The sequence below is a fragment of the Pelecanus crispus genome, chromosome 8 (assembly GCF_030463565.1).
Source record: "Pelecanus crispus isolate bPelCri1 chromosome 8, bPelCri1.pri, whole genome shotgun sequence".
Taxonomy (NCBI): Eukaryota; Metazoa; Chordata; class Aves; order Pelecaniformes; family Pelecanidae; genus Pelecanus; species Pelecanus crispus.
In genome coordinates, this window is record NC_134650.1 from 7,156,577 (window position 1) to 7,181,567 (window position 24,991).

A 24,991-nucleotide genomic window follows, 5' to 3' on the forward strand; every position below is an offset into this window, starting at 1 on the left:
AGATTTTGCTTCAGCTGCTTTCAGGGGAGGAAGGGAGGTGAGAAGCCCTTCGGTTCAGGGACCAAGCCCAGGCCAGGGAGGCAGGGCGGACGCTGGGACAGGGCTCGGCTGTCTCTGGGAGAATGTTGCAGGTAGGAGGGCAGAGCCCACCTTCCACCTAGGTTCATAGGCACCACTTCAGCCCCTGGGCAAGAATTAATTGCTTTCTTCTTGCTCCCCAAGGAAGAACAGACACTTCCTCCTCAGCTTTGAACTGCGTGTTCTTTTAGTGCTGGTTTGTATTTTTTTTCATTACTAAAATGCTGCATAGGGGCAGGTGCCGAGAGGAGGCTTGTGCATCACCTGCTGCCTCTCTGGCTGCTGCTACCCTGTGCCTTGTGCTGGGCTTGTGCCTGGTTTCCTCACTTCACTCCCAGCCCCAGGGTTTAGCGGGTGAGGAAAAATGGACCAGATCACCTTGTGCTTCTCCATCCCATGCTGTGCAGCCGGGGTCCAGGCTCTGCTGGTGTGGGCAGAGCTCTCCAGCTGCCACCCTCGCCCCTGCGCAACCCGAGCGCAGGAGGGAGGTGGCTCCAGCGCAGGGGGCTGCTCTCCTCCTCTCCCCCCGTGCTGCGACTCGCTTAAAGGTGATTTCAGCCTCGTGGGCCATGCAGGGGGACCCCAGGGTGCAGGGGAGATTGAACAAGTTGACAGGCCAGAACTGTGGCAAGGAATATGTACAATCCTGGGTGGGGGCACAGAGATCTGAGTGTCTGCAGAGATTTTTTTCTTTTTCCCCTTTTTTCTTAAGATTCATTTATTTTTAACCAAGGACAGATGCAAACTGTTTGCAAGCACTGCCCTGCTAGAGTTGCTTCCAAGGCTTTCTTATTCAAAAGTTTATTTGAAATAATTAGCTTGTGAGGTCACTTATAAAGGAACTATCAGATATCGTCAGGAAAACTAAAGCCCCTCTTGACTCCAAGGTCAGCTCCTCTGCCCGCTGTTACCCACTGCTGTGGCTGTTCTCCAGCCTGGAGGCAAAAGCTGAAGGTGAGCATCTATCTCTACAAAACTCAGCACTCCACAAGAAATACCCTCTACCCTAGTAATAGGGTTTCAACCTACAGGGGTCAGTTAAGAAGCTGGTGGAGGTTGTTTTGCTGCTTTTAATGTTCATTCCGTGCAAGAAAGCATTAGTGGCTCATTCTTCAGCAGGGGTGAGCTCTGCTGCTGCCTGGGTGCTGCGGGATGCTGATGAGCAAAAGGGAACAGGATTTATGGGTCTAACATGGTTGAAATCACTGTCCAGCCTGCTTTACCGACCCTTTGAGGGAATGCTTGTGCTCTCTAGCACTGATCCTGGTGGCAGCTGCAGCCCCATCTGGTGCCCAGCAGCAGGGGAACTGTCACAACCGATACCTCAAGGGGCAGGAGCGTGCAGGGGTGGTGCCCACTGTTAATTGTCTCAGGAAAGCAATGTAAGAGCAGAAATCAAATAGAGCAAAAGAATAAAACATGGGATGCTGATGAGGGGACAGGCATCTGCTGGCATCCTCTTCTACTTATCTGTTGGGGAAAGAGAGGAGGGAGTCAGGAAAGATGGCTCCAGGACCTCCCAAAGCCAGGATGCTTTTGCCTGCGTCTCCATCACAACTTCCACCACCCTGGTGGTGCTTTGGTGCTGCTGTGGCTCTTGGGGGGGGAGTGGGGGGGGATGATACCTGTGCCTTACCCAGCCCCACGATCACACCTGGCCCTCACCTTTCTCCACACGCAGGTTGAGCATGTTACCCCCAGAGAAGATCATCTCCTCGGGCTCCGTGGTGGTGGGAGCCGTGGCATCTGTAGAGGGAGGGCAGGACGTGGGTGCTGGAGCCCTGGGGCTGCCCCATTGCCTACCCCTCTGAGGGCAGCAGGGGAGAGTCTGTACCCACCCGCTGAGCCATGGCTTTGGGGGCAAGGGGTGTTCATGGAAAACCTTGACTGCATGCCTCTGCTATCACTGCAGCTAGCCAGGGAGGGCTGTGGTTTTTAAGGTCCCCTCCAGCCTTAACATGCTGGCACAAAAGAGGGGTCAGAGATGTTCTCTACAGCGTGGACACCCTCCTTCTCTCCCTGGCTGCTCTTCTCCTCCCTAATCGCAAGCAAAATGAGAGGCAGCATCCATGCATGGCTGCTCATTTCTCTCTTCCATCCCCTCCCTGGTGACCTACCGGGGCAGTCCAGCTTTTCCCGAGTGGCAGTGCCCTCAATCCTGGTGCCATTTTTGTAGGAGCACCAGCAGTAGCCCGTGGAGGCATTGCACTGCTTGGGCAGGTAGTCGCCGTTCGCATCGCACTGTGGGCGGAAGTGACCCGGCCGGACACCCCCAGAATCGGCCTCCGCCTGGCACTTAGTTTGCACTACGGCAATAGAAACAAAGGGGAGACACTGTGAGCCCCGTGGGCCCTTCTGCCGCCCGGCAGCCTCAGCGGGAGCTTTTTATCCAGAAGCAGCTAAATTAAATATAAAAGACCAAGCCCCACCCCAGTGACCTTTCTAAAGCTCTTGGGCTAGCCAAGGACCAAGGGTTTGGTGTGGTGCTCTGGCTTTTCAGACATTTGCTCATCCTAAACGCCCTGGAGGCAGTGGGTGGTGGCTCTGTGATGTCCTAGAGGCCACCAACCAGAGGATCCCCATGGGACAAAGAGGTCCATGACCGGTCAGGGGACGGAGGGGTTGGTTGCCTTTGGGATGCCCTATGCTGGCACCTCCTGGGGGGTGGTTGCTCCTGAAGGGCCGGTCCTGCTCCTCCCCAGCTCAGCAGCCCCCATCCCTGATACCTTTCTTCGCTGGGACTGCCTTACGCTCCTCCTGCTTGGGGCTCTTGGCCATTTCAAACAGCAGCCACTTGTGCATCCAGGATTCAAAGGACTGCAACAAAGGGAAGCGGCACGTTAACCGGGACAGGGAGGTGCACCACGGGGGAGCCGTGCCGCAAGCTCCAGCCTGATCCAGGGAAGGTCACAAGCACCACCACCTCCCTCGGGGCGGAGGTAACCCAAGCCTGGCTCAAGCAGGACTTTGTTTTTCCAGGTGGGGGACGCCCCAGTCCCTCCCCAAAGGGGTGCTCCTGGAAGGGGAAGAGTAGGACTGCAGCAAGCACTGACCTTCCAGTCCTCATTGGTCATGGTCTTCTTCAGGGTCTTCAGGTTTTCCATCAGGTTGTCCTTCAGATCCGGGAACATCTTCTTGCGGTCTGCTTCCTGCAGAGTGACCACCGTGGTGAGACAGGGCAAAGAAAAATGAGGGGGGGGGGGGGGGGGGGTGAAGCTCTGCTTATATCAGCCAGAGGGACATTGCAGGAGGCCAGGAGCTCCCACCAAGCTCTGAGTGCCCCAAGAGGCCCCCAGATGCAGCCGAGAGACAGCTTGAAGCTGGAAGCAAGCGTCCCATCGCCTCCTGCAGTGCAGGGGGGCAGCTATGGGGCCAGTGGGGTAGTGGGGGACCTTACCAGCAGCAGGTGCTTCACTTGGTCCTCGGTTTTGTTGCTCACAGGGCCCATGTCCTCAAGAGGAAAAACAAAGGGGCAGCGTGAGCGTGAGGGCTGGCAGCAAGCCCCGAGGGCAACAGGCAGTGCCAGGCAGCAGTGGGCATTCTCTTACCATGATGGTTGCAGAGGGAGCAAGAGGCAGGACCCTCATGGACAGAGGCATGTTCACCATGGCCGTCTTCATCTTGCTCACTGGCTTGGCACCTGCCGAGGAAGGAGCAGTGTGAGGGGTGCCGGGTTGGGTGGTCCAGGGGAACCCGTGCCCTCTCCCTGGCCACCCCACCGCCACACTGGTGCCTGTGGGGCTACTGACTGGTGGGCAGCTTCCTCTGCAGTGCCTCCAGCTGCAGGGTCTGGGAGGTCCTGGTCAGCTTGCTGATCTGACCACTCTGTTGGTAGACGAAGTAGATGGTGACAGCCTGGCCGACGATCAGCAGGGCCACCAGGATGGAGAGTGTGGAAAGGGCAGCCTTGCGGCCCAACGCAGACCTGTGGGACATGGAGCAGGAGCTCAGCCCCAGCCCCATGGCTGGAGGAGACGTTCTCACACCCTGCCATCACCCCCCACACCCCCAAACCCCTCCTGCGACCCATGTCACCCCCCTCCATGCTCCCCCAAACACCCCCCTCCTGGGGGCGGATTTGCAGCCAGACAAATGCAAATTCCCCCGTCGCAGCGTGCAGAAGTGAAATCTCAGCGTGAAGGTCACTCCTCTGCGCTGGGGGAACCGAAACCCACTGCGGGGGAGGTTGGGGGCGGCACGGGAAGGGTACCCGAGGAGCATGTGGGCACACAGGGGCAGTGAGCAGGGTGCTGCCAGGGGATTTTTGGGGCACAGCACCACTCTTGGCATTGCCTTTTGATGAAGAAGCCATGTGAAGCCTCACTGGTCCCAGGGGGCAGAGGACATATCCTATGGGATGCCGGACTGCACTTAATTTTTAAAATTTTGTGCAAAAAGCGAAGGTGCTGGGCACCCCAAGCACGCGGGCAGGTGGGTGTCACAGTGCTGCCATCGCGTTCAGGTGCCAAGGGAAGGCAAAGCCCAGCACCACGCAGCCACCTGCTGTGCTGCCGAGGACTCCCCGGGCCAGATCCTGCCCCGCCGGGGTGAACGGGGCACTGGCGGGGTGCAGCGGCACCCCAGGGAGCCTCCGCTGCCCGTCGAGGTGGGGGCACCCATGGGTGCTGCCCGGCTGCCACTGCTGCTGCAGCCAATGTTCAGAGCTGGACTCGCTGCCCGGATGTCTGCCTGGTGACTGATGATGTCAGAGGTCCCGGGCTTCTGATTGGCTGGAAGTGTTTGGGGGGGCCCCCAAAGGGGTTGGGAAGATGGGGGCTGGTTGGGACATGGGGGGTGGCCCCACAAAGCTGGCTGGGCTCTGGATCCGTGCTGTGTCCCTGCCTGCCCCACAGCCATCCTCTGCCCCACAGCCACGCCACCAACCTGCCTGCCCCACAGCCATGCTGGGCCCCCATCCACCCCACAGCCACGCACTGCACCTGTCTGCCCCACCGACGTGCCCTCATCTGCCCCATAGCCACACCGTGAACCTGTCCGCCCCATAGCCACCCCATGCTCCCATCCGCCCCAGAGATACACTACAGCCCCCTTGACCCCACAGCCACCCCACACCCCTGCCTGCCCCAGCGCCACAGCCCCCTTGACCCAAGAGTGCCCCGTAGCCACAGCGTGGCCCCCCTTCTGCCCCATAGCCACTCCGTGCCCCCTTGGCCCAACCGTACCCCTTCCACCCCACAGCCACGCAACGTCCCCTCTGCCCCACACCCCCGTTGTGCCCGCTTTGCCCTCCCCGTGCCCCCCCTGTCCCCGCAGCCCCGGCAGCGGCACCTCTGGGCGTCCCCGACGCTGAGCACGCCGCTGCTGCGCTCGGAGATGAGGTCCCGCTGCTCCTCGGCCATGGCTCCGCTCTCGGCACCCCGACGGCAGTGAGCGCCTGGAGCGCTGCCGCTGGAAATACCCCCGGCCCCCCACCCTGCCCCGCCACACCCGGGGGGGGCACAAAAAAAAGTCCCATTGGCTGCCAACACCCGCATCATGTGTTGCCAGGCAGACCTCTGCTCAGCAGGTCTCCTGTCCAGAAATGGTGCTGGATCCGGCCATGAGCAACGCAGCCACTTCGTGGGGCGTCGCTTCCCACCCCACCGCCACGGGCAGGGCCCACCAGCCCGGTGACACTGGTGTGGTGGGAATGGGGGGCTCTGGTACCCCTGGGGGGGGCAGGAGGTGGGATACGGGGTACAGGACGTGAGAAGTGGGATGGGGGAGGTAGGAGGTGGGATGCGGAGGTGGGATGCTCCCCACACTGAAGTCTGAGCAGGACCCTCCGTGGGGGCATGCCCTATGCCGTCAGGGTGTATCTGCTCCTCACTCACCTTTGCTGCCAGGGAAAAGCTGCACTTGGGCCCAAACCCTCCCCCCGGCTCAGTCACACAGGTGGGGGTGCTTGGCCAGTGCCTCTCGGGCTCAGGGGGTAACAATTAAAGGACCACCAAGTGTTTTCAAGCCCCCCCCTCCCTTGCAGCACCCCCCTTTGCCCTGCCTGCAGCAGTTTTTTTGGGGAGCTGAACCCCCAGACCCAAGAGAGGAGAAGCAGCCCCTCGAGGTGGGTGACCCCCAGACCACAAGTGGGGCAGTGTGGGCCCCAGCCCGCCCCACAGCCCCCCCAGTGCTACGTAGGCGAGAGCAGCCATCCACCCCCATAACGCACAGTCCCCCACAACATCCTTCTCTCTAAATTGGGGAGATATGGGTTTGATGGGTGGACTGTTCAGTGGATAAGGAATTGGCTGGATGGTCGCATCCAGAGGGTCGTGGTCAATGGCTCGATGTCCACATGGAGACCGGTGACAAGTGGGGTCCCTCAGGGGTCTGTACTGGGACCGGTGCTGTTTAGCATCTTCATCAATGACACAGACAGTGGGATTGAGTGCACCCTCAGCAGGTTTGCAGACGACACCAAGCTGAGTGGTGCTGTTGACACGCCAGAAGGACGAGATGTCATCCAAAGGGACCTGGACGAGCTGGAGAGGTGGGCCTGTGTGACCCTCATGAGGTTCAACAAGGCCAAGTGCAAGGTGCTGCACCTGGGACGGGGCAACCCCCGATATCAATACAGGCTGGGGGATGAAGGGATGGAGAGCAGCCCTGCGGAGAAGGACTTGGGGGTACTGGTGGATGAAAAGCTGGACATGAGCCGGCAATGTGCGCTTGCAGCCCAGAAAGCCAAGTGAATCCTGGGCTGCATCCCCAGCAGCGTGGCCAGCGGGGCGAGGGAGGGGATTCTGCCCCTCTGCTCCGCTCCGGGCAGACCCCACCTGCAGCCCTGCGCCCAGCTCTGGGGCCCTCAGCACAGGAAGGACATGGACCTGCTGGAGCGGGTCCAGAGGAGGCCACAGAAATGATCCGAGGGCTGGAGCCCCTCTGCTCCGAGGCCAGGCTGGGGGAGCTGGGGGTGTTCAGCCTGGAGAAGGGAAGGCTGCGGGGAGGCCTGAGTGCGGCCTTCAGCACTTTCAGCCTTCCCCCTTTAAAGGGGGCCTACAGGAAGGATGGGGACAAGCTTTTTAGCAAGGCCTGTTGTGACAGGACAAGGAATAATGGATTTAAACTAAAGAAGAATAGATTTAGACTGGATATAAGGAAGAAATTTTTTACAGTGAGGGTGGTGAGGCACTGGCACAGGTTGCCCAGAGAGGCGGTGGAGGCCCCATCCCTGGCACCATCCCAGGCCAGGTTGGACGGGGCTCTGAGCACCCTGGGCTGGTTAAAGCTGTCCCTGGCACTGCAGGGTTGGGCTAGATGACCTCTAAAGGTCCCTTCCAACCCAAAGCATTCTATGATTCTGTGAATCTATGCTGATTTTAGGTGATTCTATAGAAGGACCCAGGTCAGCCCAGGGATAACACAGCCCCGATGCCAGCACTGCTCCACGGGGCTTGGCCTCACCGGGGACACCGTGTCCATCACCGAGCTGGCTCCAGCGTCAGGACCCAGCGGGACCGTAGCCAGGGTTCGGCCAAAAGTGAAACTCCGGGCGTGAAAAACAATCTGCCCGAGCATCACTGGTTACCAGGCAAACCTCCTCATGCGCGGCCCAAGGGCCAGAAAGTGGCTGGGGCGAGCTCGGGCAGGTTTCTTCATCCACTCCGTCCCTTCTCCGGGGTCAGCCCCAGAGCCATCCCGCCGGTAGGGTTAAGGAATAATCTAAAAACACTTCCAAGGAGCAGGGCTGTTTCTGGAGGAGAAGCAGGCACTGGGGGGACGATGCTCCAGCTTCCCAGGTGGGAAATCGCAGCCCCAGCGCAGGGGAAGAGCTTCGGTGCTCGGAGCCCGGTGCCGTCCCCAGGCTCGTGCAACCCAGCCGTGAAAGCTCCGGGGCACCCAGGGGTGCTGGGGTGCACAGACCCCCTGCCCGAGGGCATCCATCAGCCTCACCCCAGCTCCCAGCCCCACCTGCATTCCTGCATAGAGGCTATTTTGAAGACTCAAAACTTATCCGCTGTTTTTTTGGTGATGCTGCATTTAGAAACCATCCAAGGTGTTTAAAAAAAAAAAAAGACAGAAGGGGGGGGGAAAAAGAGGGAGAAAAAAATAAAGGAATAAAGCTCATAAAACCCTTCCATAAATTTTTCAGCTCTCCGCTCACGCTCAGCCCATAGCAGACACTGGGGGGGTTTGGGGGGATGTGGGTTTCTTTTGCAGCCCCAGCCCTTGCTCAGCCCCTCGCTGGGGCTGCAAGCCCCCCCTGCCCTGGGGGCCACGATCCAGGCACATTCTGTGACTGGCCTCAGCCCTAAGGGGAACTAAGGAAAGTCTGAACAGGAACTTGGCGAGTGAAACCCCCAGCGATTTCATGGAGCTGGGCCCAAATCTGCAAACCACAAATGCAGCCGATAAACTGGGGGGGGGGGGGGGAGTCCTGCTCCCCCCACAGGCAGGCTGAGCCCCCTGAGCTGGGGGCTGTCAGCACCGAATCGGCCCTCGCTCTGCACGCTGATGTTTTCATTAACTTCTTCAGTACTTCCCTCCACCCCACTGTACCTTTCTGCACAGGGCCATGACATCTGAAGTGTTTTAAATCTGTAAATTGATTTTCCTGGGAAGATGCAGACCCTTTCACAGAGCACCCCTCAGCCTGCCTTATCCCCCTTCTCTTTCTTCCGTAGCCTGAGGCTGGCATCCAGACCCAGCAGAGGCTCGTCACCACCCCGTCACCCCCGAGGCTTCGTATTCGTGTGCATTTTGCGCTGCCTGTGAAAAACTTGCCAAGGACTGTTACAGGAGGCTGGGGAACCAGCTGGCTTTTGGGGGGAAAAAGAGGCCATCTGGAGCAGGGAGCAGGCTCAGGATGCAGCTCAGACCTGCCCCGCTCCCGGGGGGCCTCAACCCAAGCCGGCAGAGCAATTATTTCAGGCAGGGAAGCAGAAATAACCCCGCGGGCATTCACGTGAAGCCATTCATTACCAGCCCAGCCACCGTCTCGGAGCTTGCAGACCCTGCACAGGCTGACGTTTGGTGAACAAAACCTGCATTTCTCAGCGTCCTTGCGACGACACCCTCCAACGCACAGGATCGGCTCCGGGCAAACCCGAGGGGAACAGCTGAGCCGCGGGGCTCGCCAGCAAACACAGACCCGTCCCCGCGGGCTTTTAGGGCTGGGGATGCGCTGCAGCCCCTGAGCAGCCCCAAGCCCTCAACGCAGGGAGACGCAGGGTGGGCAGCCACACGTGTCTCCCGCCCACGCAGTCGGAGCTAGGGAGCCGTCACCCAGCTGCGGGGGCTTTGCTGGGGATGTGGTTCCTCAGGGGATCAAGCAAGGCAAGCCAGCTGGGCAGGGGCAGGAACAGGCAAGAGCCATGAAACCCATCCACACCGGTCAGCCAGGAGAGTCTTTCCCTCCAGGCAGCCCCGGGACACGTGTCAGGCAGCCTGCTCTGCACCAAGACCTGCCTGGCTCTCTGGTTTCTCTTCCTCATTCACCATTTCTCCCCAGGGGGTTTCACACCGATGCGGTAAGTTGTTTCAAAGACGTCAGATCGGCTAAGAAAAGCAGTTTTTGCCATTAATTGTGCAGCTGAGCCCAGGGAACACCCTGCTCACAGCACAGCACGGCAAAGGCAGCAAGTGGCAGGGGCTGGGCTTATAGCAGCTCAGCCTGGACAGCCCCGTGCAGCCAGCGGAGCTCCTGCTCCCAAAAATTGAGGTGTAATAAAGCAAATGCACCTTCCTGCACTGGGCAAAGCTCCTGCCACCCGTGCAAGCCCCAGAAAACCTCCCCAGGGGAGGATACGCCACGCGGGGCGGTAGGTCTTGGTTCCTCCTGCCTTGGGTTAAGACACGAAGGTCTCAGCTGGTGCTTCAGCAACCTGCTCTGAGGAGCCGAGCAAGGCCACGGCCACCACAAGGCTCACTGGGTGCCAGCCAGGTCCGTGCTGCCCAGAGGTTGGCTTGACCCTGCTACACAGGGGGAACCCACCAGCCGGACAAAAAGCCGCTTCCCTTCTCGTACCCAGAGCGGTACCGAGCAGACTCCTTCCCATTTCCACATCTGCCCTTAAAAACAGCAAGGCTAAACCAGCCAGCGCCAGGGGTCTGCGCTCTGCCTCGGTGGGCAGCAGAAGGGAGACGAAACTGATCAGAAAACACCACGAACTGCACCCGAAGAGACAAGAGGGGTCTATTATATTCATACTGCACAAAGGTCCTGCCTTGGATTTTATATTCCTGTAGACCTTTCCCCAAATGTACCCTGTGAAGTAGCTGCATTAATGACACCCGGGACAAAGCAACACCTACCAGAACAGCAACAGGTTTCACTGTATATAAGTACATTAAAAAAAAAAAAAAAATTTACTAGAGCTGTTAGTAACACACCGCACCTTTGCCTCCCGCTCCCCTGCGGGCCTCTGCCCTGTTCCCCCCTCAGTTCAGCTCCACGTTGGCTGAGCCATCGCTGGTTTTGTGTTTTCAGCACCTTCTCCGCACAGAGTTCAAAGAACACTTCAAGTACAGGAAAACAGTGATTTGAACTGCAAACAGCACACTTTTAAGACAGTAAGGGAAGTTTATTCTAAAATTTTCCATGGCCACATATAAAATTACAAATAAAACACTAAGGCTGCGCCAAGGGAAAGGCTGGCTTAGGAACATCTGTCCAGGCAGAGATTTTTTTTCCACAGAAAGCGGAAGTCATGTATTAAGCAACAGTTTGCAGACAACCCAGCAGTAGTTAGCTTGCTCACAAGCCCAGCTTCCTTCTCCACAGCAGGGACACCTCCAAGAGATGGTGACTCACTTTGAAACCACAAGCATCCAAGTAGTTTTCACTATGAAGACCAAGACACACCATGGCTTCAGATCAGCCAGCCTGCCTTCCTCCGCTGTGAAACTCACCCCTTTTCCACCACGCAAGAGCTAGCGCTCGACAACACAAAACCAAGCCTGACAGGAGCAACACGCCCTGGATCCAATCCAGGCCGAGTAACTTTACCAGAAGAGACTGCTCCGAGAGCGCAGTACCTCGAGCAGCACTGTCAGTCAAAGCATCCTTTCCTGTGAGGGGAGGGAGGCTCAGGAGCAGGCAGGTGAAGGAATCCCCTGTGAAGCATTTTCAGATGCAAAGGTGTGGGAAAGAGCCCATGCAGAAGCAGTGAGGGTCTCAAGCCTCAGGATCTGGAGGCAGACCTTGTCCGAGAGCCCAAGACACCACCTTTCAGCTTCATTTTGTAGGTCACACATCGTCATGTGTAAGACTATTCATATTGGCCACGCAACCTTAGGATTCTTAGCACAGTTTTTCAAACAGTTCTGATAAATAACCACCACTTAAACCTGACCACAAGTATTCCTGGACAACCATTTTACCAGCTCCAGATGAGCTCACTTGCTCGTTGCCAAGAGTCCCACTGAACGGTACGCGACTGCCAGAGGCAGCAAAGCACGACAAGCTGTCGCTGCCTCTACCAGCTCCTACCGACCACACGCTGTGTTGCTGGGGAGATCACAGGACAGCGCAACAGACGCCCACCAAAACAGGCACTACGCTGTACGAGGGCTAAAGTCACCATTTCACAGGATGAACTTGTGACAATTTCATCTCTCTTGAGCTGTAAAGCCACAGTTATTTTAACCACAAGCAGCAAGAACCTTGACACCGCAAGCACAGAGAACCCACCTGTCTTAAACTATTTTCTGAAGTATTGTATGCCTATGAATCTTCTCGTGGTCTAAAATCCTGCTACAGGCAAGGAAGTGACAGAAACAGGAGAAATTTCAAAGCCTGGAGAGCAAGGAAGAGAACAGTAGCAAAGGTGAAAATGGGCATTTATTCCAGGTGATGGCAGCACATTCCGTGGAGGGCAAACATTAGTGTAGGAAGCAGGGCATGATGAAGTGGGGAGTCGTTTTTCTTAAATACCTCTGGAAGTATAAATACATAAACAGAGCGGCTGAGGGAGCTGTTAATTCCAGTGCTTTCAGAAGCTTTTCCCGTGGATATTCAAAAGCACCGCTGGCACAGCAGTACTAACAACCCCAACCCAAACCAGAAGCCCAGCTTCAGAGGATAAGCCATTCATGGATGTAATTAAACTGAAGCCACTCAACTTCTGAGCATACCTCAGTAAAAAAACCACACAGGTGAGAAGAGGTTTTAAAGAGAGCTTTAATGACGAAAGGTGCAGCATTGTTTACAGGCGACGTCCACGGCGACCACCCTTTCTGCGAGTGCTGTCAGAGGGGATGGGGGTGACATCCTCTGCAGGGACAAGAACACCCAAAATACACTGTTACCTTCCAGAGGTACCCCAAGAAACCAACAGGGCACAGCCACCCCACCCCAGCAGCCACCCTGACATCCCACAGCTGCGCCTCGGCAGCCAGCCACTGCAGGAGCCACTCACAGGCAGAACCAGTGCTCCATGGGGGTCAGGACATGGGTGAACTCGCCAAGGGCTGGGTACCCAGGGCTTTTTAATGCTTAGGAAGCAAAAATCCCCATCTCCCATCGCACTTAAACCAAGTAGCCACAGCATTTCCAAAGAAACAAAGGGTACATGATGTAACTTTCAGAGCAGCCAACACCATCGCTTCTTGTGGCTCCCCTACAAAGTCTGGGACTCTCCCTCAAACAGTCAGAGGAACTCCATTATTACTGAGTCAGTCTTAAACCGAAACCAACACAGTATTTGTAGGTGACTGAACGGCTCTGGCACAAACGCTGTTACATCAGAGGGGCATCAGCATTCTGCTGTACAGCCAGGGTTTATCGTGCAGCTAGAAACTTGGTTTCTGAAGTCTGCTCACGCCACCTCCTGGTGAATCTCCAAATTAACAATCTGTTTAAATTAAATCATACCTACAGTGGCATCTGACAGAGGCCAAGCAGAACATCCTAAAGTCAAACCATCATACCAAACAGCATATATGCCTGCAGAGCTCCATTTACTAAATAATCCCTCAAACCTGATTTTTTGAGGTAGCAATGCTCTGCACTGGTACACAATGACACACGAATCTAGCTATCGCTTCCTCCATCACTCACCAATGCGGCCGATCTTCATTCCAGATCGGGCCAGAGCTCTCAGGGCTGACTGGGCACCAGGTCCAGGAGTCTTGGTCCTGGAGGAGAAACCAGAACGCATAATCCCTTAAATGACTCAGAAGTTGAACACAGTTCACAAACATCTGAATGTTAAAATCACAGTTTCCCCACCCCAAAACACCCAGATACCAGAACTCGTGCTCCCGTGTCCCCAGATGCAAACCATTCACACGCTATCAGCCACCAGACACGCACTTCACTGTCATTCCAAGGTAAGACGCCTCCAAGTTGATAGCACCTCCCCATCCGCTACCAGATAAATAAGAGCACAGCCCAGATCCAGTCAACTGGAGACGCCCATTCAGAATGGGTTCCAGATGCTCAGCAAGAGATGACCACGCCAGCCAGTCACCATGCAACACGACAGACACCCTTTGGGGCAAGTTTAAAGTCAAACTCCCAGGGTTCATCTACCTTCCCAACCGAGGCAGTGCAAAGAAGGGATGTGGTGCAGTCTGGCATGGTTCTAAGACCAGGCACATCCTCTGGGAATGCCAGGGCCCAGCCCCTCACACGCACCTATTTCCACCGGTAGCGCGCAGCTTGATGTGCAGGGCAGTGATGCCCAGTTCCTTGCACCTCTGGGCAACATCCTGGGCTGCCAGCATAGCCGCGTAGGGAGAAGACTCGTCTCTGTCAGCCTTCACCTTCATGCCACCAGTCACACGGCAGATGGTTTCCCTACAAAAGGGAAAGGCGGCATTCAGAAAAAAAGCCTTTCCTCCCCACAAACCAGCTTCTGGGTACAGACAGAATCTGTTATTTTGAACGTTACTAGATCAATAAGCTGCCATCCAGTACCTCGAGCACAACATTCATCACAGAGAGGCACACCGAGCCATCTGGTCTATGCGCGCATATGCACGCCACCGTATCCTACAGCTCAGCAGAAGCTCAAGGATTTCAGTGGAGCCTCCTGCCAAGTCTAATTTCCGTTTTCAAAACAGAAGGAGCCAGGTACCGCACAGAGGTGCCCAGGGTTCAATACTCACTTGCCAGAGAGATCAGTCACATGGACAAAAGTGTCATTGAAGGAAGCAAAGATATGGCAGACGCCGAACACGTTTTCTCCTTCAGCAACCTGAGGTCCCAAGCTGATGACCTGTTCTTCCTTCTTCTCCTTGCCCTTACGAGGTGCCATTTCTGAAGAGCAACAAAAAAAGAAGTATGAGCAATGGTGGATTTTCTCAGCGTTCTCTTACAGCATTTTATGAAATTCCCTACTACTACAACCTTTTACCAAGCCAGATAAATGAGCTACCATTGGCAAAACACAGCTAGCAATTTTAGGGTACAAGCGGACTTCTTATAAAACCCAGGATCCCCAGCGCTGCTGTATGCTGGCAGACAGGTCACCACCCACAGCTGTTCAGTGGGGTCACTCCTGCTGCACTTCACAGCAGGCGCTACCTAAGCTGCGCTTCACGACAGCTGATATCCCCAGGCACCGCCACAGCAGAGCATGAGGAAGCCCCTTTCCTTGATAACCAGCAATGCCGAGAGCTTCCCCTTGCTTGTTTATATGACTTTATGGACAGAAAATACCTAATCAAACAATTATTAAAGACTCTGGTATTATCACAAAGCTCTGACCCTACAGACTTTTCAAATACTAGCTTGGGTTCTTCCATGTTATTGGTCTCCTAACCACATCCTTGGGACTAGCCCAGGTAAGTCTTCTGAAGTCTACATCCAGCCATAGAAGACGGCAGACACAGCACCCAGCAGCGCTTGGTCAGGCGGCTGGGGATCCTGTGCATCTGCTCCTGAGCACGGGAAGACGGTTCCCTATCGCTCCCTCCTGCCAAATACCTGCTACAGCTGGCACCCTACACAACAGAAAAGGCTAGCAACTTCATTAAGGAAATCAACCCAGGCACGACCTACTTTAACCCACATGCCACAGCCCGACAGTCCCATCTCCGCAGAGAGCGGCGCTGAGCACCGACTGCCACATCAAGGCCTACGGGGCCACTCTGACAGAGCCCATGCCCCGGCACAGACAGCCAAAGGCTCCATGGACGTTACCGGCCCCAACCGCGGTCCATAAAGCCCAGCGGTACCGACGCGACAGAGCAAACGCCGAGCCGCGGGCACCGGTAACGCCGCTATTAACCTCAGAGCAACGAGCCCACTGCCCTCCGACACTCGCCTGAAGCCGCACTGGACACGGCCCCGGCCGCTCCGGGTCCAGCGGGCGGGAGGAGGCTCACATCGCCGGGCCCGGGGCTGGGCCAGCCCGCAGCCTCGGCCGAGCACAGAACCGCGGCCCTGCTCCGCGGCCCGGCCTCCCCGCTCCTCCACCACCACCAGTCGGGAGCGCCGGCCGGCCGGCCCTCCCCCGGGCGCCCAGCTACGCCAGCCCCCGGCTCGCCCGCGGCCTAGCGCCCCGCTCCGCCGGCCGCGCCTCCCCCGCGCCGGCCGCGCTGCCCCGGGCCCGAGGAGGCGGGCGGCGGGCGGGGATGCCGCGGCGAGGCGCGGGCGGGCAGATGGCGGCGGATGCGCCGCGGCCCCACACTCACCTGCGCGTCTCCTCCGCCGGCCGCCGCTGGAAAGGAAGCGGCAGGGGTCAGGGGGCGGAGGTTACCGCCGCTCACCCGGAAGTGGTGGCAGGAGGCGGCCGAGTGCCGCGGGGGAAGCGGCGTTTCCCCCATCGCAGGCGCAGGACTCTGCCCCGATCCCGATCCCGATCCCGATGCCGCCGCGCCGGCCGCCGCCGTGAAACCGTGAACGGCGCTCCCGAGGGCAAGCCGGGCCGACCTCTCCAAGATGGCGCGGCCGGGTCCCTTCCCAAGATGGCGGCGTCATCCTCCCTGGAGTCCCTTCCCAAGATGGCGGCGGCCGCTGGCCGCGGTTTCCTCCCCAAGATGGCGGCGGGCGCGGGTGCGCGGGCTGGGTGTCCGTCCTCCTGACAGCCGTGCCGGGAGGGCTTGGGAAACGCAGGCCTGAATCGGTTTAAAAAACAACTGGAGGAAAATCGGTGTAATGCCAGCACGCAGCCCGCTTCCACCCAGGCAAGCAGCCGCGGCCGGCACTGCCCAGGCTCAGCTAGAGCCAGGCCGGGGCGCAGGCCATTCCCCCTCGCTCCGCTGTCGGTGAGCTGAGCACGGCAAAGTGTCCTGGGGGCCCAGGCAGCTGCTTGTGCCTGCCCTGAGCTCAGGCGGGAGGCCTGGCTGCGAGGAGGCGTTTGGGAATTTACCCATGAGGGGATGTACATAGTGACTTTAATATGTGGAAGTCTGGCGTATTTTCTCTTAAGGAGCTAAGGGGAGAGGTTTTAATACATGTAATTCTCTGTTGGGAGGTCAGGCGGCTGACGTGAGTAGCGCAGACTTTGCAGCTGCGAGCGCTGGTGCAGGGACTACCTCCTGGAGCAGTGAGCGGGGGAGATTTTTTCCACCTCTACAGCAAATGGAACGCAAATTTCTAAAGTTTTACATTAAGGAGGTCCAGCAAACGAATATTTTCTGGTTCCAACTGATTTAAATAGGGCTCAGGAGAGTAAAGACCTTTGGAAAAAAGGCAGCTTGAACGAGCTTTACAGTGCTTGCGATACGCTTCCTGGGCCTGATTCCTGCCCTGCTTCCAGATGCCTCCCCCATGGCGCTGGGCTGCCTCCAGCGCTTAGCCCTCCGGGAAGCAGAGCGCAAAGCCACGCAGGACTGGGTCACAGGTGGCAGAGCGGGAGCCCACCTGTGGGTCCGTAGGTGGGGAAGGGTTTAGTGGTAGACTTGGTAGTGTTGGGTTAATGGTTGGACTGGATGATCTTAAAGGTCTTTTCCAACCTTAACGATTCTATGATTCTATGATCTGCACACAGGAGCCGCCTTCAGAGCTGATCCAACCGGAGGAGAAGCAGATGGCTGCTGATGTACGAGGGAGGCTCCTTATAATGGCCCCGCTAGCGGGACTACACAGTCCAAAGGCCTGAAAACACATCGTCAGCGAGGGTCCAGCCCCTCTGCTCTACTGACAGCATTTGCTGCTGGCCCGTGGGAAACTTCTGGCCCCCCTCTTGCACCCATCAGCTCCGCAGCTTTTGGGGTGCCACGTGTTTTTAGGGGATTGTCCACGTGCCCAGCAAGGCTGACATCTTTTGGGGTACCTTTTCCTTTCTCTGGCCAAGAATCCCATGTCCCTCCAGTATGCAAACCTCTCAGCTGCCACCAGGGAGAAGAGGTTTGGTCTGTAAGTGCTCATGGGTGCCACTGTAATGCCCGCCTTGGCCCTGTGGGCCACCCTTGCCCACTCCTCTCTTCGTTAGCAGTTTGCTGCTGCGTCAGGATCTTCCTGTTTAAATATTGAAGGAGAGGCTTTAGAATACAGGTGGGACTGCTGTAATTCCAGCCAGCCAAGGGCTGCAGTGACACCGGCTGTGGCCTGGTTTGAAGAAAGGGGCTAGCAGCAGGTGAGCGATGGAGGTCAGCCTGTGTCAGGCCACATGTGCTGTAGTGGCTGTGGGTGACCCCTCCAAGAAGCAGCCGTGGGGACGGTGAAGGGTGCACGGGCAGCCTGAGCCAGGCAGGGCGGGTTTCTCCCCAAAGAGCCACGTGTGCAGGGCAGGCTGTGACAATCCTCCACGAGGCTCGCACCAGCCTACAGATGTTTCCCTGGAACAGATGCAAGCCAGAGGCAAGGAAACGGGCGAGCCTCCACTTAGGGGGGAGCAGGCTGAAATAACCAGATGAGCTTCTAAAAAAAAAAACAACCCAGTGATTCAAAATCCAACGCTGCCCTCAGCCCTGGAGCAGCTGGGAGGCGGGCTGCTCCCAGTCCCTCCAGGCTTCGTGTGGGATGGGGCTTTCTCTGCTCCCCAGGACAAATTATTTCCTTTCGCTTTGCCTTGCACCAGTCCTGGCATGTCTGCAAGGGAACTGCCTGCCCTGCAAAATGTTCCTGGGGCTTGAATGCCAGTCCTGGCCAGGCTGTCCTAGCTGCTGAGGACAGTGCTGAGGACCTTCCCAGGCTGGGATGAGCAAGAAGGGAGGCACATGGCAGGGGCTGTGAGGACTGCGTCCTCCGGCCTGGCCGGGAAGGATGCTCAGGCCCCGGTGGGGTCAGTGCCAGAGACACTGTGTATTTGCTTTGAGAAATCCCCCAGATTTAGTTCCTTAATGGGTAATTAACATTCCAGCTGCTCCTTGGTAATAGCCTCTCCAGCCCATGGGAAAGCCACAGACACAGTGACGCTGCAGGCGGATTTCATAACTCAGCCGGTGACTAAACAAAAAGGGAGCCCGAGAGCCAAGGCAAATGGAAGCACTGCTCTTGACCTTTTCTCCTGCCCAGGCTTGGGCCCTGGTGTAAACCAGTCCTGGCTGAGAGGGGTCAGTGGGAAGTGACTGGCCTGACCTGCAAAGGCCCCGGCTCCGGTCTTCCCGCAAACAGGAATTTTTGGCACTCGGATGTCACTGTTTCCGTGGCTGCATCTCATTCCCACGAGCCACCAGTCTGGCGGCCTCACTGGTGGCCTTGAAACAGAGATTGGAGCTGCAAGAGGCCAAAACTCTCCCCGGAGGCTGAACCCTTGCTGTCTGCCCGGTACGGAGCAGGGTCTGCGGTCGGGACTCTCGCGGGGCGGGTGGGCGACAGCTCCCGGCCCCTCAAAATGGTATCTTTCCTCTAATAGCCCCAGCAAAGAGAGGTTCAGGATCCCAAATGCAGCCATTCACAGGTTAAAAAAAAATATGCAAGCTTTTCCATTTGCTTTTAAGGCCGTTTTTAGTTTCTGAAAGGCAGTTTGTGTATGCACATGACGTGTCAGAAACAGGCATAAGAAGATTAAAAAAGAAATCTCCAACGCTGAAGTTAAAGCACTTAAGGAATTGGCAGAGACTTCAAGAGGCGGTTTCTGGTCCTAATGAAGTCGGTGGAAGTGCTGCCATGGACTTCAAGGGGACCATAATTTGGCTGTAACTCAGTAGGGAGCTGAAGGTGCTGATTAATAAATTGGAGACAACGCGGAGCAAAGCCGCTGAACTTCTTTCTGACAGATGTGTCGAAGAAGAGCCTGTAAGTTAAAGTGTGCAGGAAAGGAACTGGTTTCTTTTGTGTTTGCAAACAGAAGATAGGGGGGAAAAAAAGCTACCTGATACTCATGTAAAATGCTAGAGCTGGTATTAATAAATACCAAAGCCTTTCTGAGCAGCCTTCTGTTTCCAGCTAGTAGGTCATTCTTTTAAAAAAAATGTATTAGCAAATGCCAGACCAAGCATTCAACAAATTCCTTTTTCTCAGAAGTAATTATTCATCGGAAAACTTTGTACCGCTGGAGATTGCGGATTCTGCAGATTGTCCTCGGAGTTTGGTGCATGCCTTTGATTACTCATTGCTGGCTTTTTGCTCAATGATTTGTGCATGAATCTCCTCTGCTAAAAATCTGACGGAGGTTAGCGTGGCCTCAGAAAGCTGTTCCCGGTGGAGATACGTTTTCAGGCTGAGTTTGCAAATCATTTAAGGCTGAAAAAAAAATATCCCTTTAATACCCTTTACAGCAGTTCGCAGTTGAAAAATTTCCTGTTTGTCCCTTTTTGTTTTCTGAGCTTTCAAGTAACTTTGGCATAGGCAAGATATTCAGACATCTTCAGAGAAAAGGCTTGTGAGGGAAGTGAAATGTTTAAGGATAAGAAGTCTTTGACATCAATGAATGCTTCAGAGCATGTTAGAAAATTCGCAGCCATAATTGTCTGCAATTCTTTGTGTCTCTTTCCCTACGATTTCCTTTCTTCTTTTCTTTTTGTTTGTTTATCTGCCTGTTTCATTTGATTGAAATTTCTTCCTCGCCTCCCATTAAGTCGGAAGCTCTCCCAGAGCACACTGCCAAAGCCAAACCCAACAAACCTTCTGCCGCATCTTGTCCCCATGGGCTGGACATGAAACTTGTCCCCGTGGGCTGGACACGAATCCTGGCGGGGTCTTCTTCACGCCCTGCATCCCTTCTCACGCAGGTGGTGAGATGGACCCGGGCGGCTTTTGGCTGGCGATTAACGTGGGCTCCCTTCCCCTGGACCGGAGCGTGTCTCCGCATGCCGGCAGAGCCCCCGGCAGCCACCGCGGTGAGGGCAGGGGCAGGAGCGGAGCAGCTGAGCTGCGTTAAGCTCATTTTTCCCCTCTCTGAGGAATGAAGGGAATTTTGCGTGTGCGCTCGCAGGTCCAGGGGCAGCCAGCCCGTGACTCAGATGTATATCTTCCGCTTGTTTTGGAGTGAGGGTGGAAAAGCTGAAACGATGTGATGAACTGGTTCTCCAAAATCATGCCCGGGTTCTGCGGCTGGGGAGGAGGACTGGGATGACCTCAGGCTTAACTGGCTTCAAAAATCTGACACGAAGGGCACACGCGCACTGGGAGAAAGATAAAAGGGGTCTGGGTAGGAGACTTCAGCCCGGCACCCCAGTTACACCAAAGGCGCTGCCAGGGCTCTACAATTCGGGACAACCTGCTGTGCTCACCCTGGGGAACAGCGGTGAGAGCAAGGACCCGGCGGGAGCATCGCTAGGTAGATCATCACAGGCGCCCCAGGCCCGGGGGATGGAAGGAGCCCTCCGTCTGGAGGTCATCGCACGGCTCACGGTCCCCCCCAGTGCCCCGACACGCCGGGGACCGGAGGCGGCTCTCCTCCCGGGGCTGAGGAGCCGGGAGCTCTGCTAAGGCAGGGGACAAGCGGTGGAAGGGCAGCCCCGGGGCTCCGACCTGCCTGCGGGGCCGCCGCCGCCCGCCGAGCCCCGCGCTGCCCGCCGCTGCCGTGCCCCTGCAGCCGGCGCGGAGCAGCGCCGGGGCGGCCAGCGCTGCCCCCCGGCCCTGCCCAGCCCCGCTCCTCCCCGCCGCCGCCGCCGCCCGGGCAGGCAGCCCAGCGCGGCCCCCGGGGCGGCGCTCCCGGGCCGGGGCCTGCCGGGGGGCGGCGGGGGCCGGGCGGCGGGGCGGTGCCTGGCCGGGGCGGCGGGCGGGACGCGCCGAGCGGGGCCGGGCCCAGTGGAGCCGAGCGGAGCGGAGCGGGCGGCGGTGGCGGCCTGGCGGAGCGGCGCGGGCCCGGCCGGGCAGGCAGGTACGGCCCGACCGGGGCGGGGAGGCGGCGGCGGCGGCGCAGACAAAGGGCGGCCCCGCCGGGCGGCAGCGCGGGCCGGGAGCCGCCGGGCCTTGCACCGCCGCCGGGCCGGGCTGGGGCGGGGGGAGCCGGGCCGGGGGAGCCGGCCCCCGCCGCCCTTCCCTCTCGGCCCCCGCCGCCTTTCCTTCCTTCCCGGCCCCCCGGGCACGGCGGCTCCCCCGGCGCCGGCCCTCCCCTTCCCCTCGGCAGGTTGCCCGCTGCCCCTCGGGAGGAGCCGGCCGGGGGTCCGGCGGGGCCCGGCGAAGGGTCGGGGGCAGAGCCCCCCTCGCCCCGAGCGGCCCCGCCAGCCCTCGGCTCCCTCAGGCCTCTCGGCCCCCCGCATCTTCCCGCCCATCCCGGCCCCGCTGCGCTGCACGGGCGGCTCTGGGGGGGAAGGCGAAGCCCTGCGGGGTGGCCGGGGGTCCCCTCGCCCCGGCGCTGCCCGGGCATCCCACCCGGCGTCGGGCACGGCGGGGATGCTGGCCGCTGCCGGAAAGGTCAGGGCCAAGCTGCAGCACGGGCGCCGAGGGCGTGGGGTGCGAGGCCTAAGGCGTCCCCGCTCTGGAGGGGCGTAAGTGGCGTTAGTTAAAAATAATAAAGGATTGAAAGAGATCAGAGCAGTGCGGCCAGGAGCCGGTTTGATGGTGCACGCTGTTGGCACGGCATGGCTTGTCCAGTCTGGCTGGAGTCCCCGTAAAGCACCTTAACCCTCCCTCTGGAAGAGGTCCTAGCATTTACCCAGCCACCGGTGAGCTCTTGGGCCTTTCATGCCCAGCTGTATTTCTTTTTTTCCCCCACATCTTTTGGTTTTTGCCTCCACCACTGCACAGGCAGGCTGTCCCCTGCCCGTCAAGCCCAGTGGTGCAGAAGCCGTGCCAGCTTGGCCACCTTTCGGCATCACCTGGAAGGCTCCGATTCCTTTGGAGGCTGGTGCTTGCTCCCAGCCATTGCGACGCATCCCAACGCCGGGGCTCTCCCTTCCCATGGTCCTGGCCGGCTGCCACCGCAGCGCACCGTGGGGCCGGTCTTCTTCCCACACTACCGGTGCTCGCAGGGTTGGGGAGCCGATGGCTTGCAATGCCACTTTGTCACCAACAGCCTCGAAACAGCATCTCTTCCTGCAGCAAAGCAGCATCTTTGTTACTTTAATCTCAGGAGTGTTTTTTACCCGGGCTGGGCTGGTGCAGCCAGGGAGGCGAGCGGCCCCATGCCTGCTCCTCTCGGCTGTGCACAGGGACCATGGCCGAGGAAGTCTTCCTTTTCCAAATAAAACAACCAGGATGAATTCAATAGGAAATAAGTTCCTCGCTTCTGCGTGAACTTGCTGTGGGTGGAGAAGAAGGAAATTAAACAATAGAAAAAACGTGCAGGGCTTCATACAGCAGGAAAAAAACCCCAACCTCACTGGCCTCTGGCGGGATGGCTGAGCATCTTCCCTTCGCCCATGTCAGCGTTCCTTTTTGGCACGGACAGCAAAAGCAATGGAGATTGTTGTGTTTCCTGACACCCCTCCGTGCCTGGAGCATCCATGCATGGGTGTGGGGAAACCAGGACCTCCTGTCTTACCGTCCTGCCAGTCCCCAAGCCACCCCACAGGATCACCTTGCTTGGCCCTGGTGTGTGCCATGCCACCCTGCCTGCTGCAGCCCCCAAATTCTTCCCTTCCCACCCAGATCTGCCAACACGAGGCACGGATGCTGATGGGAAAGCTCATGCACATGAAACCTTTCTCACTTCCTGCACCTTTGGGAACCTGGTGGGTCTGGTCTGGCTGTGTTTGGGTGAGGATGGAAAACCCATCCCCACCAAACAGACTTTTTATTACAGGTTGTTTTGGGTTTTTTCCCCTCTTTTCTATCTGTGCGGTGCTGTTAGTACTCTAGAACAGGATGTATTTAATGTGCTGTTGGTGGTAATTTAAACAGAAGCAAAAAGACGCCTCACAAGTCAAAAACTAGGCTGGAGCGAAGAGGGAATCATCAATATCTTTTCAGTAGTGTGTCATGGTGAAGCATGGCACGGCCGAGCGTGTCCCTGCTGCAGAGTGTCACTGGCACTGCCTGCTCCTCTCTGCCTGCAGGCGCTGGCTTTCATAACCAGGTTTGATTTTGGGGGCATCTTTGGGTGCTTGGGCTGGGGACAGAGGGCCGTGGTCACGCCGAGCATCCCGTCTCGGGGGCTTCTGGCTGGGTGGTGGAGATGGAGCTGTTCTCTTGGCTGTTCACGCTCTGGGGCAGGGCCATGGAGGGCTTTGCTTAAAAGGGGTTTTATGGAATCTTACCTCCTAGATGTGCCTTATTTAGTTGTTTTTTTATTTTTGGCTGTTGAGGTAGAGCCTGCTAGAATGAGCTTCGGAATAAAGGCAGAGAGAGAAGCAAGATATTAAGCTCCTCTATCTTGTGATTGCTTCTTGGCCATGGAGGGCCAGGATTCCCAGTCCATCTTGCCGATGTTTCCAGCTCTGCTCTTGAAGACACTTTAAGACCTCAGGAATGCCCTTGTGTGTTTTTGGCCGAGGTAGTGGCATTGCTTCATGCATTTTTACAATGTGCCATTGTCACGTGCACGCTGGTGGCTTTGGAGCCTGAGACGGGGGAAGGAGGACCTGGGTGGAGGGTGATGCTGCTTTCTTGGAGACCACTTCAGAAGCCTCAGGGGCTGTCATGATTCGGTCCCCAAGTGCCTACGGGAGATGGTATTGCCTGCACCCCTCCCTGCGCCTGTCCCCCGGCATGGAGGAGCAGGGCAGCCCTCATGCTGGGACCCCTGGAAGGGCTCGGTGAGTCACGCAGCGCAGACGCAGGGAGAGGGCGGCCTGTAGCTTATGATTCATGTTGTTTTCCTGCAAGAGCCGCCAGCTTTAATGGCAGAGCTTGCAGGAGACGGATCAATATCGAGCCGTAAATCCAGCATGTGAGTGCTGGCCGGGCGGTGAGGGGGTTGAGGGTGGGAGCTGCCTTGGTTGCCACATCCTCCCCAAAAGCAGCAGGACCTTGCTGTAGGCCCCTGCCCGGGGAAGGGGCTGAGATCCTTGGTGCTACCTTCAGCTGGTCTGAGCCTTCCTGGAGGGTTTTTGGAAGGTCAAGAGATCCCTAAATGTGGGGTGTCCTGGGAGGAACTGCACTGGTATTTATGTGGGGGGCATGCCTGGAGTTCAGTCCTGCTACTGATCTGGTCCAAAGCTGTGGAGATGCAGGTTGTCTTGGAGAGACCGAGACTCTCTCCAAGGGGCTCTGCCCTGTTGTCCCTCTTCTGCCAGGGAACCCCAAATGTCTTGGAAATCTCATCACTGATGTAAAGCAGGGAAGAAGAAGAAGTGTTTTCTGTCTCTCTTGGCTTGGGCATGTTGAGGGTTGGGTGTACAGCGAGGGGTGTCCCTCTCAGCTCCCTCCACTGTGTGGGGAGATGTGTCTCACCCAACGGCTCTGTATATGGTTCGGAAGGGTGACAGCCCCCGGGGTGTCCCTGCTCCTCGGGGCAGTGTGCCGGCTCCACACACTTGCTGCTCTCTTGGCTTTGCCTCCCGTGCCTTGGCCTTGGCAAAACCCAAATGCCTTCCGGCTGCTTGTCAGCATCTCCCTGCCTATCCCCCTTCCTTCCCGACCACCGTCTGCTTCTTCACAGCCTTATACAGCCCTGCAACCCCTGGGCTTGGAGCCTGAAGCGGTGGTACCAGCTTAGAAAAAAGGGATGCATTAAAAAGGGTTAACGGCTCAGTCCTGAAATACGGCTGCAAAATGCTATCGATGCCTGAAGTCTAAATGTACTGCTCA

At 57.5% G+C, this 24,991-nt stretch overlaps 2 protein-coding genes across 3 annotated transcripts; both read right to left on the reverse strand.

Annotated features, from left to right (window-relative positions):
- Positions 1-711: 711 nt before the first annotated feature.
- CD74 (CD74 molecule) lies at positions 712-5,445 on the reverse strand. 2 transcript variants are annotated; one of them, XM_075715171.1, is made up of 9 exons: positions 5,368-5,445; positions 3,828-4,003; positions 3,627-3,718; positions 3,476-3,529; positions 3,132-3,227; positions 2,805-2,895; positions 2,196-2,384; positions 1,744-1,824; positions 712-1,548 (listed from the first exon to the last, which is right to left on the reverse strand). In XM_075715171.1, the coding sequence occupies exons 1-9, from the start codon at positions 5,436-5,438 to the stop codon at positions 1,541-1,543; spliced, it is 858 nt and encodes a 285-aa protein (XP_075571286.1). In that variant the 5' UTR covers positions 5,439-5,445; the 3' UTR covers positions 712-1,540. The 2 variants fall into 2 exon arrangements, with proteins under 2 accessions (XP_075571286.1, XP_075571287.1); XM_075715172.1 differs by lacking the exon at positions 2,196-2,384.
- A 6,736-nt stretch (positions 5,446-12,181) lies between these two features.
- Positions 12,182-15,696, reverse strand: RPS14 (ribosomal protein S14). Its single transcript, XM_075715316.1, has 5 exons — positions 15,661-15,696; positions 14,131-14,281; positions 13,658-13,819; positions 13,079-13,155; positions 12,182-12,292 (listed from the first exon to the last, which is right to left on the reverse strand). The coding sequence occupies exons 2-5, from the start codon at positions 14,277-14,279 to the stop codon at positions 12,225-12,227; spliced, it is 456 nt and encodes a 151-aa protein (XP_075571431.1). The 5' UTR covers positions 14,280-14,281; positions 15,661-15,696; the 3' UTR covers positions 12,182-12,224.
- Positions 15,697-24,991: the final 9,295 nt, after the last annotated feature.